Source organism: Phalaenopsis equestris, unplaced genomic scaffold (assembly GCF_001263595.1).
Source record: "Phalaenopsis equestris unplaced genomic scaffold, ASM126359v1 Scaffold232304, whole genome shotgun sequence".
Lineage (NCBI taxonomy): Eukaryota > Viridiplantae > Streptophyta > Magnoliopsida > Asparagales > Orchidaceae > Phalaenopsis > Phalaenopsis equestris.
The window spans coordinates 357,692-371,702 of record NW_018250271.1 but is presented as its reverse complement, the minus strand read 5'-3'; the positions used below and the strand labels follow the sequence as shown (position 1 = coordinate 371,702).

At 35.5% G+C, this 14,011-nt stretch overlaps 1 protein-coding gene across 1 annotated transcript; it reads left to right on the top strand.

Moving 5' to 3' along the window:
* The first annotated feature begins 247 nt into the window (after nt 1–247).
* LOC110038245 lies at nt 248–643 on the top strand. Its single transcript, XM_020743015.1, has one exon. It carries the CDS (start codon nt 248–250, stop codon nt 641–643), a length of 396 nt encoding a protein of 131 aa, XP_020598674.1.
* Nucleotides 644–14,011: the final 13,368 nt, after the last annotated feature.

Below are 14,011 nucleotides of genomic sequence, written 5' to 3'. Positions count from 1 at the left end.
CTTCTTTGAAAGTGATAAAAAAAAAATATTATTAACTGCATCTTTGATCTGAGAGACAGAGATCAAGCAGGCCTCCTGATGGAAAGAACCTATTCCAAGCCAAAAAAATGGATGCGTGGAAAGGGCAAGGTCACAATACAATGTGGCTGCTGTTATAGCTTCACTATAGACAAGAAAATCCTCCTGGGATTCTGAGATATGATCAGGTGGATCTGCTACCTCCATGATAAATTGAATGATTAAGAGAATGGTCCGATGGAGCATACTGCCAGCTGACTGTATTCCCAACAGCTGCATTATCAACATATATGATGAAGGCGACTGCATACCCCCGCACATTGATCATCATGATTTTATGAGACCTTTCTGCACAGTCTCTTTCATGATCAAGAGCAACATGTTGTTTGAAAAAGAAATTAATATCATTGGCCTGGGTGAGTTCAGAGGAGCCATGGAGATTTCGCTACCACTGGGTTTAGTGCTGGTTCTTAAAGGAAACGGAGCAAACGTCGTTAAACATTGCATTCCAGGGGTGCGACACCATAAGGTGTCTGTAACCTTCAAGAGGATCGATGATAACAAAATTCCATATGGATTCCAACCAAACCCAGAGTTGGAAGAGTTACCGCCTTATGAGCTATGAGTGGGTTGCACCTCTAAGCACATGCAAAGGGAACTCTTGTCCTGGAGCATGACTTAGTAGGTTGACTCGATCAGGAGCTTGCCCCACCAGAGACAGACACTCAAAGAATTGCTTTTCACTGCATCTGGTCACAAAATATATGATATATTGTAGACATGCTCAGCTTATGATATGTACTCAGTATAGGATATTTTTGGATATACTTTGATCCAGTTAACATAATTGTACTTTTTGAAGCTTTGGCCTTCACTCAATCTGTAACACTTATTAGAGCAGATTAATGAAATCTCTTTTAGGATTTTTTCTATTTGTTTGATTTCCTTTTTTCTGTGATAGATAAAAGCCACAGAACCATACTTTGGTTCATACTACAATGAACAAAGAACAAAACAACCAAAAAAATTTTGATGATAATAAAATTCAATAATATAAAAAAAAACTCTCTTTTGAAAAAATCATTAACCAACTAAAATTAAATTTTAAAAACGTATTTTGATAATTAAATGTGATAAAAAAAACAAGAGTGTGATAACAACAAAAATAAAAGAAAATAAATATGTTGAGTTGATTCTCTTGATTTTAAGGTCTCTTACTCTTTGCTCGTGCAGCACGACTATCCTTGCCTGCACTAATTCTCTTCATATCCTTACGAAATTCAACATTCTGCATAAAACCTTAAAAATTTTACACATCTTCCTCACCAATGTCAATCTTTTTGCATGACACACATTTATGAATTCAACAACATAAACTCTTTGCACTACATTCCTGCCATCGAGGCCAATACCAAAACATTATTTTCCTTTTCACAACCTTCTGAGATTGGTATAAGACCCCCTCCATGGCATCCAATTCTCTACCTATATCTTTGAGATTAGTGTAAGGACCCCTCCATGGAATCCAATTCTCTACCTATATCTTCGAGATAGGAGTAAGACTCCCCATTGTGGAACATTACATCCTATTCTCAGCCTTTTGAGATTGGTATAAGTCCCCCTCCATGGAATCCAATTCTCTACCTATATCTTTCAGATAGGGGTAAGACTTTCCTTTGTGGAAAATCACATCCTATTCTCAACCTTTTGAGATTTGTATAAGACCTTCTTCATGACATACAATTCTCTACCAATATCTTCAAGATAGGAGTAAGACTCCCCTATATGGAACATCACATCCTATTTTCAAACTCTTCGAGATTGGTGTAAGGCGCCCTCCTTGGCATCCAATTCCCTACCTACATTCTCGAGATTGGTGTGAGACCCCCCTCCACGGTGTCCAATTCTCTATTCTCAACATTTTTTAGATTGGTGTAAAGCCCCCTCCATGGAATCCAATTCTCTACCCAATTCTTCGAGATTGGTGTAAGGCCCCCTCCATGGCATCCAATTATCTACCAACATCCTTGAGATTGGTGTGAGACCCCCTCCACGGTGTCCAATTCTCTATTCTCAACATTTTGAGATTGGTGTAAGGCCCCTTCCATGACATCCAATTCTCTACCTACATCCTTGAGATTGGTGTGAGACCCCCTCCACGGTGTCCAATTCTCTATTCTCAACATTTTGAGATTGGTGTAAGGCCCCTTCCATGACATCCAATTCTCTACCTACATCCTTGAGATTGGTGTGAGACCCCCTCCACGACGTCCAATTCTCTATTCTCAACTTTCTGAGATTGGTGTAAGCCCCCCCCATGGCATCCAATTCTCTACCTACATCCTCGAGATTGGTGTGAGACCCCCATCCACGACGTCCAATTCTCTATTCTCAACTTTCTGAGATTGGTTTAAGGCCCCCTCCATGGAATCCAATTCTCTACCAACTCTTCAAGATTGGTGTAAAGCCCCCTCCATGGAATCCAATTCTCTATCAACATCCTCGAGATTGGTGTGAGACCCCGTCCACGACGTCCATTTCTCTATTCTTAACTTTTTGAGATTGGTGTAAGGCCCCCTCCATGGCATCCAATTCTCTACCTACATCCTTGAGATTGGTGTGAGACCCCCACCACGGCGTCAAATTCTCTATTCTTAACTTTTGAGATTGGTGTAAGGCCCCCTCCTTGGCATCCAATTCTCTACCTACATCCTCGAGATTGGTGTGAGACCCCCCTTCATGGCGTCTAATTCTCTATTCTCAACTTTTTGAGATTTGTGTAAGGCCTTATGCATGACATCCAATTCTTTACCCAAATCTTTGAGATTGGTGTAAGGCCCCCTCCATGGCATCCAATTCTCTACCAACATGCTCGAGATTGGTGTGAGATCCCCTCCATGGTGTCTAATTCTCTATTCTCAACTTGTTGAGATTGGTGTAAGGCCCCCTCCATGGAATCCAATTCTCTACCTACAATCTCGAGATTAGTGTGAGACCCCCTCCACAGCGTCTAATTCTTTATTTTCAACTTTCTGAGATTGGTGTAAGGCCCCCCTCCATGGCATCCAATTCTATACCTACATCCTCGAGATTGGTGTGAGACCCCCCTCCTTGGCGTCCAATTCTCTATTCTGAACTTATTGAGATTGGTGTAAGGCCCCCCTCCCTGGCATCCAATTCTCTACCTACATCTTCAAGATTGGCGTATGGTCCCCTCCATGGCATCCAATTCTCTGCCTACATCCTTGATATTGGTGTGAGACCACTCCATGATGTCTAATTCTCTATTCTCAACCTTTTGAGATCGGTATAAGATCCCCTCCATCCCATCCTCTATAAAAACCTAAAATCTGATAACTTAACATCCACTCTCCAATACCCAGCGAGAGTTCCTAATCGTCCATTTTTATCAGATATTCACTTGCTAATTCCCCAATGGAATCAAATAACACAGCCAATTCTATACTTCCTTCTAGGTTTGTTGACTTAGGAGTTTGTATTAGTTTTGTTGATCTCATCGGTCAACGCCAATATGTGCGGTGTGCTCGCCCAGCACACCACACCTTTTGGGGCCCGTTTGTTGACCTCATTTTTGGTTGAGGTTTAGTTTTTCCTCTTTAGTAGCCTAGGGTCTAGCCCTAGGACTTTATTGTTGACTATTCTTAGAAAACTTGAAAAGGAACCCTCAACATTAGAAATTCTACTAGAAATTCTATTAGAAATTCTACCCTCTTCTTTACTTAACTTGAAGCTCTACATATTGGTTCTAACCTCTAGCACTTAGTAGGTGGGGTCATTATGGGGAAGCTCAAGGAGAGTTCCTATAAAACTAATTGACCATAGGGTTAACCCTAGGTGCTAGTCTGGGGCTAGGGCACTCACTCTCACTCACTACACTCACTCTCACTCACAATCCCTCACAACCCTAAACCCAGTCTTTGTTGACTTTGATCCCTTGATCTTTTGGGAGACTCATGTAGACCCCTAAATCCACTAGCCCTAGGCTAAGGTTTAGCTAAGACCAATACATAGAGGACCCAAATGGAGATTCCATCGGTTCATGGCTCATATAGGGTGGTTGGCACGACAATTCAACCAATAATATCCAACATGGCCTTTTGCCCCAAAATCCCCAAAATTACCTAAATACCCTTGGAGCCCTAAAGTTGGCAAAAATTCCCAAATCCCCCCAAAATACACATATTTGTCCAAAAATAATTTTAAACCCTTTCAAAATACCCAAATTACCTAAACTACCACAAAATTCCAAATTTACCAAAATACCCCCAAAAAGGCCAAAATTACAAAAAAACCCTTGGCACCCCAAACTTTCCCAAAACCTCCAAAATCACCCCAAACCTCCAAAATCACCAACCTCCAAAATCACCCCAAATGTCCCCAAAACCAATTTGGACCCTTCAATTGAACTAAATTTTGCCAATTTGACCATTTTGACCAAAACCCCCAAATTGCCTTTAAAGGTTCAACTTCCCCAAATTGACCTCAAATATCCATCAATTTGAGCCTAATTTCAATTCTAAACTCAAATTCACCTTTCATATGACCAATATAAACCTAATCCAAGCTTAATTGGCCCATGCTTTGAGCCCAATTTTGATCTAAGTCAAAACCCCAAATATGGCCCTATGACTTGGTTCCACCAAATTGAACCCCATAGCCAACTCAATTTCCCCCAATTTGAATCCTAACCTCTTCATAACAATCCTACATACCAAAATTGACCTTCAATTGGCCTTGGTGAAGCCTCAATTGCATTCAATTTTAACCCAAGTTCAAAACTTCTAAAATTTTCCCCAATTGGCCATACATCAAAATTCCACCAAATTCATTGCCCTAACCCCAAAATTGACACCCAATTTATGTTTAAAACTCTTCATGACATTTCCATAGAAAATTATCAACAATCAATTTGAACTTAACCCAACCTTAGCCCAACCTAGACCCAAGTTTAGCACAACATGACCAAATTGATCAAAATTCTAAAATCCTTCAAATGGAACCCCCAATTGGACTCAAAATGATTTCAATCCTTCACAAAAAATCTTCATTACAGTCATCTACACAATGTTGATCAATAAATTGGGCTCAAAGTCATGGTTATCCTATTCTAAAACCAACTTTTGGCCATTAGACCCACATTGAAGCCATGCACCAAAATTGACCTAGCCATGTCAAATTGACCAAGGCAAGACTTCTACAGCAAATTTCTTGACCCTAGTGACCAAGCTAGACTCACTTAATCTACCCTAGATGAGCCATGGAACAAAGATCCCCTAGGTCAAGGGATTTGTTTCTTAAATTGCTTAAGTTGAAGAGATCTTTGCCAAAACCCATCACCAACCCAAATTAATGGTTGTTATGGATTTTTTTGACAGATTCCTCTAGCTCACCTGACCTCCTAGCCACCTCCCCTAGCATGGTCAGACAACTTAGTCAATGGAGGAGCTAAAATCGAAAGCCCCAAGCTATATTTCAAACCCAATTTCACCCATCCAATGTGTCTAGCTCTGATTGGTGTTTAACATCTTGAAGTCCTCCACCTTGGCTTCACATTGCACCCAAATGGAGGGCATGCCAGCCACCCCAAGCTATTTTATTTAAACCTCACCTCCATAGCCAAGAAAAAGAGTGCTGAAATTTTCTCAAGGAGACCCTTCCAAATTGCTCCCATAGCCTCTTTGAGACCTCATAAGTGCAACTTAACCACCTCCTTGCCCTCATTTCCCTTGCCGGAGCTCAATTTTTAATCTCAAATCCTTGCCAGAGACAGGACATTCTCCACCATGCCTCCATAGTGTACCAAATCCCATTTAAACTCAACCACAACTTCACAACAATGAAAGGAGAAGAAGCCCCATCAAAGCCCCCTCACAGAGAGCCTCCACACTAGACTTTGATCAACACCCAAATTTAGCCTTAATCAAATTTGGGTCTGGAACTTTCACTACGACCAGAGGCTCAATCCTTAGCCTCCTTAGACCTCTACGAACTTGCCGAGCACCTCTGATTGAAGCTTCCCTTCTCAGAGCAAAGGTATTGAACTTCTCCTCTTCCCGAGCCTATTTTGATTCTCTATGTGATTAGGGTTAGTTTAATGGCATGTTTACCGTATGGATGTGTTTTTCTCACTTAGAAAAGTCTATAGGACCAAACTCGAGGTCATTTGGTTGAGAATTGAGGGAGATCTTAAGGTTTTAGGGTTAACGGTCACTGGTTTGGTTATCGGGGACGATGATGTTTAGCCGTTAGATTGTGCTTATATCGGATGGACGCTAGGATTGCGTTGGGAGAGAGCTTCATACATAAAGTGTGGGTTATTTCAGCAGCTACTTGGATGGCGGCGCCATGTGTTTAAGTTGAAAAATAGAGTTATTTTTTATTTAATTAAATTAGCTTCCTTCAAAAATCCATATCTTGGTGTAGAAAAACCACAAGAACAAAAGAAAAATACCGTAGGGCTCAGTGAATAGAGGAGAACAATGTGGAAATGGTTTGAAGATTATTTGATGTATATTTTATTTTTAATTAATTAAATATTATTTTGAGTGTTTTAACTCTCCACGCATGTGGACATTTCAACATGGCTTAATATTTTGGCATGTTGTTGCCTCTTTCATGAGGGATATTTCCTGATTTTTCCAAAGTTAGAGGAGACCCCTAGAAAGAGATCCAAAATTTTCAAGTTTATGTCTATTATTTGCATAGATTAATTATAATAATTATCATTTTGCTTAGAAAAATAAAAATAAATGGTAGATTCATTGTGACCTCAGAACCCTAAGAAAAATTTTTCATGAGCCAAGTCATTAAGAACACACCTAGCTTTCATAAAACACTAAGATACAAAGAAAATTAATTTGAAAAAAACAAGCATCTAAAAGACTTAGTTTTAATTCTTCACTGTAATTTAAAGTTCAGAGGACTCCCCATATTAATTTCACGGCATTTGGAGTTTATTTGGCAACCTAATTTTATTTTCTAAGTTAAATGGCATTTTTGACCCTAAAATGATTTTTAATAATTAAAATATAACTTAAAAAAATATAAAATTGGTTTTTAGAGTTCTCTTTGATCAAAGGGACTTTCTAAAAATAAAATTGTAATTAAAATAAAAATTTCATTTTTTAAGCATATTTAAAAATTGTAATTAAAATAAAAATTTCATTTTTTAAGCATATTTTGAGTATTTAAAAAATAAAAAATTAACAAAAATCATAAAATTAATAAAATTCATGGAAATGTTCTAAATTATTTCCCAAGCACTTAGGAGCAATTAAAATATTTTCCTAATTTTCTAAGTGAAAACATTCAAATTTAATCCTTAAAAATAATTTTGAAAGGCTAAAAAAAGATTTTTCTTAATTTTTTCATTTAAGTAATTCTAATAATTCAAAAAAAAAAAAACAAAAATGTAAAATTTGTTTTTCTGGGTTCTTTGACCTCAGAGAGATTTAATAAAAATGAAAAAACTTGATTTTTCATATTTGAAATATTTTATATTTAATTAATAATGCAAAAATTTAGATAATTATAATAATTCAAAAAAATCTCAAAAAGTTATAAATATTGGTCCAAGTGGTTCTCTAGTCTAGGTCTATCTCCAGTTCTAGGTCTATCTCCAGTAAATTTGCCTTGGTCAAGTTATTGAATTTTATTTGAAAAATCCTATTTTTGTATGTAAAGTTATTGAATTTTATTTGGGTCAAGTTATTGAATTTTATTTGAAAAATCCTATTTTTGTATGTAAATAATCATGTAAATTAAATTAAATTTTCAAAAATCAAATTTTCATCTATGATGTCTTAATTGACTCATGAGTAAGGTGGGATAAAATTTTCAAAGTCATTTGAATTATATTTGATGAATTATGAAGTGATAGAGCCTTAGGGGCAAAATTGTAATTTTGTAAATTTAGCCCTAATTAACATTTAGGCTCAATTCAAGAAGGTAAGATGGGTAAACTTTGATCTTAATTAACATGTTTAGATGATTGAAACATATTGGATTAATTAGTAAAAACCACTTTCACTTTGCTTAGTTAAAGGATAAATTTGCGATATCCTAAATGATCAAAATTTGGAGATCTATTAAATTAAATGATCCTCGACTTAGGGGTATGATTTTGGATGTTAACAATTAACTAATTCAATACCCCTATTTGGTGCTCAAATGACATTCAAACATTTTTAAGATGAATTACTATCACTTAAAATTCAATTTCTTTGAGAAATTACTAATGTATCTACCAAGGTCTTAAGGGCTAAGTAGTGACCTAAGCTAAATCAAATTTGGTTAAATGAGGATTAGAAAAGTGAATTTAACGAGAAATTGAACACCTCTAAAACAATGCAATCCCAAGTTAAAGCTGAAATTGGCTAAGTGTCTTAATAGCATTAACTTGCCCCTTTTAAAGGTCTTCACCCACATAATTCTCAAATTAAATGACAAATGATAATCACCCTATTCTTAGAGATAATTAAAAAAATGATGTTCACTGAACACTAGAGTTATTTACAAGATGGATTATTAAGCAACATAATAAGTTTAAACGAGCTCGAGACTTTTCCAAGGCGGTGAGAGGGAAGCGTGGACCCGCTTCTTCCTCCCGACCTTTTGGATACCTCAGAGGTCTACTAAACTTTGTATGTTTTGCTTGATGAAATCATCCTCAAATGAATTAATAAAGGCTCACCAAGATATGATTTAGGATTTGGTAGATCACCGAGACCTTGTTTCATCGCTTTACAGAAAATGCATTTAATTTATAAATTCTCTCACATGCATTTTGAGTTTCAGTGGAAGATGATGGGAAGACCGTCCAACTATGATTTTATTGTAATTTATTTTTATTGTAATTTATTTTACCTATATTTCTAGTTTCCCATACTTTACTTTCCAGTACGTTACTGTACTTACTCAACTACATGTTTGAACCAAAAAACACAAACCTGCATGTTAAATAGCGATGTCACCCTACATGAAAAGTAGAACTGTTAGGATAGCCGCAAAATCAAAACCAAAATTAAAATCAACCAAGATAAAATTCATCGCCACAACATTCAAAATATAAATCAAAATATAGCCACAACATTCAAAATATAAAATAGCTCAAAATTTAATTACAAACATCACAAAACCACAATTGCAACTAAATTGTTACGTCTCTATCGGATGATCGGGAATCGCTTGGAGGAGGTAATTGATACACCTAAAATATATAGTATTTTTAGAGATATTTTTATACCTATTTTTGAGATATTGCTCTTTAATGGAAGGCATTTTTGTGTTTTTCTTGCAAATACAGGTAAAAAGAGTGAAAAAATCTTAAAGGAGTGAAAAAGGATCAAATTTGTAGCAAAAAGGTGAAAAATGTGCAAATGAGTTTTGATGCCTAAGCATCAGTTAAACAGAAAAGGTTGCGCCTAAGTGTCCGAGGTCCGACGTTTAAGCGCCAGTGGCAGTTACGTGGCAGTTACTATGGCAGTTACTAGACGAGTAAAGTCAATTTTTGTGAATTTTGAAGAGGTTTTTGAGGCACCCATTGGCTTAATAGATGGTTATAACCACCATGGATGAAAATTATCACGAAAGAATGCATCTCTTGAGGAAATACATTGCATCTAGACATATCTTCAAGAGTTTCGAAGGCACCTTTTAGAAAACTATAAGAAAAAGAAGAGATGACTTTGAAAAGAGTCCTGAAAATACTTGGAAAGTTTTGAAAGTTCTCATTTGTGGAGTTAGTTCGGAGAGATTTTCAGGCACCACTTTTACTTTTATGTTGTCCATTTTATTAATTTATTTTGAGTGATTGTAAAGAGAAGAGATTCAAAGGAACTTCAAGAGTTTGGTGGAGAACTTGAGATAAGTTTTTATCTTTTTGTTTTGAGACTACTTTTGGTTTTAGTTGAGACTTGTTGTTGGTTTGACAATAATTTCTACTTTTAAACTAAAGTGTGATTTTATTGTCTCCATGCATTTTGAGTAGCTTTCTTTATCTTTCTTCTTAAAATGATAAGTGATTAAGTTGTGGATGGAAATTATGGAGAGTATGGAGAGTATTGATCTTTTGGAGAGTGTTGATCTTTAATGATGGAAGAAGTTGTGATGATTTAAATCCATGCACTTCATTTACTACTTGATTTGGTCAATCCAGATGTTAAAATTTGTTGTGAGAACATGTAAGAACCGGGCTGGTATTGTCTCAGTCAACAATTGGAAAGAATCACATGAGATTGTATGAATGAGAATGCAGTTCATATGATTGAGTGCAAATAAATAAGAAAATATTCATTGAAGGGTGTAGAGTTAGAGGACTTTAAAGTGAGAGGTTAAAGCCCCCAACTTGGTTTATTGTTTTAGGTCCTGATACGAGATGTTAACCCTCAATTGGAGGGAATCGAGGGAACTCTAGAGTGAGAGCTAGTGTCTTCTCTGCCTAGCCGGTCTTTAGAACTATTCAAACTTTAAATTAGCCAATGTTCTTTATAGCAACTCTAGTAATGGTAAGGAATATTGTTGCTCCTATTTGGTACAACACAATTTACATACTCCCACAATAAAATTCCTATACTTATTACTAATTCATGATAAAAAGAAAGATATTTTTCTCATTAAGTGCTATTCATCTACAAAACTTTAGTTATCTTTTTAAGTTGTTACTATTTTATCAAAATATCAAAAATACCAAAAATATTTGAAATACCATCAAAATATCAAAAATACCAAAAATATTTGAATTTTTATTACTGCAAAACATATTCAGTTTAAGTAATTATCTTTTTAAAATTAAAAAGTTTGCTAAAAATGCATATTGTATAAATTCTCTGTGGGTTCGATATTCAGGTTTTAATCAGAAAGTCCTATATTATTTGATAATGATACGTATACTTGCGTAATATCCCAATATATATAAATTAAAAGTTAAATTCTTATTTTTCTTCAGGATCAAGTTTTTGGTTTTCTTGTAAAGTAAGGAAATATAAGTGAAATATAATCTGAATTATTGTTTTACTTTGCATATTAGCAGTATCAAGAGGGATCAGTAACCTACGATTGCTAACGATGCTTCCCATGGTCTAAATGAAAGCATGGAACTCATTAAGTTGAGTTTAGTAAATTCATTTCCACTAAGTGAATTCAATTGAAAATAGTGGTACCGGAAGAAGGGAACCATAGGATCCTAACTGGTGTTGCTCTAATCAACTTTAATATGCCCCATAACATTTAAAAAACCATAACCATAGAGACATCTGATTTGAAGTCATGACCTGACACCTTAGAAAACTCAAACTCGCTTCGACAAGGGGATTGGAGCTAGCACGGAGCTAGCACTGTGGGCATCATGGCATCATGACCATCTTCAACAGCAAGAGGAACTATAACAACATATCCTTCCTTAGAATTAAATAATAAAGCCATAGGATTTTGAGGTTGTCTGCTTAGTGCAACATAAATCCTTAACTCATATTTAGGCCTTTGTGTAGCTCTGCTATACAATATAAGCCCTAAATAGTCTTAAGATTCTGAGGTTATCGTCCGTCATAACTTAAACCCTCACATCTTTCAAGCTATTTATATGATCGCTTCACACAAATGTATGCCCTAAACAAATAAAAGGATAGACTGGGAAGTCACCGAGGTTCTCCTCTCGATCTATGACATCCCCTAGTTCTTCTTCCTTTGGATTCTACTATAATGTTCCAAGTTTGAACCATTCCCTTTTGCACACCTCTTTGTTTGATTTCGTTGAAAAGTCCTATCCTTCTGAACTCCTTGAAGATAATATTCCCTAATTTTTGAAGATAATATTCCCTAATTTATAATATTCCCTAATTTTTTTTGAGAGTTTTCTTAGGTGACTTCGGTTATCTAAGATGTAATTAATTATAGGGGCTTGCACTTATAGGAAGCTTGTTCGAACCCAAGTTAAAATAAACCATATTTAATTCTTCATATTAAATAATGGAAATTATCTGGAAATAAATGGTTTCACAGACCAAACATATGTCATATAATTCTTAGTTTATTTGATCAAGCCTCATCCTCAAGTCTTATGTTTATCCTTCGGGATAAAGGTAGGGTTTGAGGTATAGTGCTCTTTAATTTAAACTATGAAAAATATGAGGTCAGTTTGATTTCATATTTTTCTAAAATTTATATATATATGTAAATTAAAATGTCCTTCCAAAGTGGACGACGGGATTTCAACTCTACAGACCGATAACTTCGAATGGGCAACTCCTCCAATCAAAAAAGAGCGACATGTAGTTAGCAGATCGTTCGATAATGTACTCTAAAGGATTTATAGAAGATGTCCTAGTGAATTTTATCTTTCCTGTTGATTTCATTGTGCTGGATACAGAGGAAGATAAAGAGATACCTATCATTTTGGGGAGACCTTTCCTAGCCACATGAAGAGCAATGATAGATGTGCAGAAAAGGGAATTATCTATGCACGTCAAAGATCAAATTATTAATTTCAATATTTCAAGATCAATGAAATATCCTGCAAAAGATAAAAATGATGAATGCTATAGAATGGATGTTATAAGATATCTGAGTGAATGTGGTACACCTAAAATATATAATATTTTTAGACATATTTTTATACCTATTTTTGAAATATTGTGCTTTAATGGAAGGTATTTTTGTATTTTTCTTGTAGATAAAAGTAAAAATAGAAAAAAAATGCTTAAATGAGTGAAAAAGGATAAAATTTGGAGCAAAAAGGTGAAAAATTGTGCAAAAGAGTTTGGCGCCTAAGCGCCAGATCCGGCGCTTACGCGCCGGTTAAACAGAGAAGGCCACACCTAAGCGCTGAAACCCCGCACTTAATTGTCAGTGGAAGTTACTAGATGAGTAAAATCAGTTTTCATCAGTTTTCATGAATTTCAAGTCTGTTTTTTTAAATTTTGAAGAGATTTTTGAGGCCCCCATTGGCTAAATGGGTGGTGGTAACCACCATGGACAAAAATTATCATGAAAGAATGCTTCTCTTGGGCAAATAGATCAAATCAAGACACATTTTGAAGAGATCCCAAGGTACCTCTTGGAAAACTATAAAACAAAGAAGAGAGGACTTAGAAAAAGGTCCTAAAAATATTGACAAGTTTTGAAAGTTCTTCTCTAGGGAGTTAGTTCAGAGAGATTTTAAGGAACCAATTTTTATTTACTTTATCCTTTTTGTTATTTTGTTTTGAGTGATTGTAAAAGAGAAGATATTCAAAGGAACTTCAAGAGTTTGGTGGAGGACTTGAGATAAGTTTTTATCTTTTTATTTTAGACTACTTTTGGTTTTGAATCGAGACTTATTGTTGGTTTGACAATGATTTCTTCTTTTAAACGAAAGTGTGGTTTTGTTTTCTCTATGAATTATGAGTAGTTTTCTTTATCTTTCTTCTTAAAATGACAAGTTATTAAGTTTTGGATGGATGTTGTGGAGAGTATTGATCTTTAATGTTGGAAGAAGTTGTGATGATTTAAATCCATGCACTTCATTTACTTCTTGATTTGGCCAATCCAGATGTTAAAATTTGTTGTGAGAACATGTAAAAACCGGGCTGGTATTGTCTCAGTCAACAATTGGAAAGAATCACATGAGGTTGTATGAATGAGAATGTAGTTCATATGATTGAGTGCAAATAAATAGGGAAATATTCATTGATGGGTGTAGAGTTAGAGGACTTTAAAGTAAGAGGTTAAAGCCCACAAGTTGGTTTATTGTTTTAGGTTCTAATATGAGAATGTTGGCCCTCTAGGTGGAGGGAATCGAAGGAACTCTAGAGTGAAAGCTAGTATCTTCCCTACCTAACTGGTCTTCAAAACTATTAAAACTTTAAATTAGTCAATGTTCTTTATAGCATCTCTAGTAAGGGTAAAGAATATTATGGCTCCTATTTGGCACAACACAATTTGCATACTTCCACAACATAATTCCTTTACTTATTACTGATTCATGATAAGAAGAAAG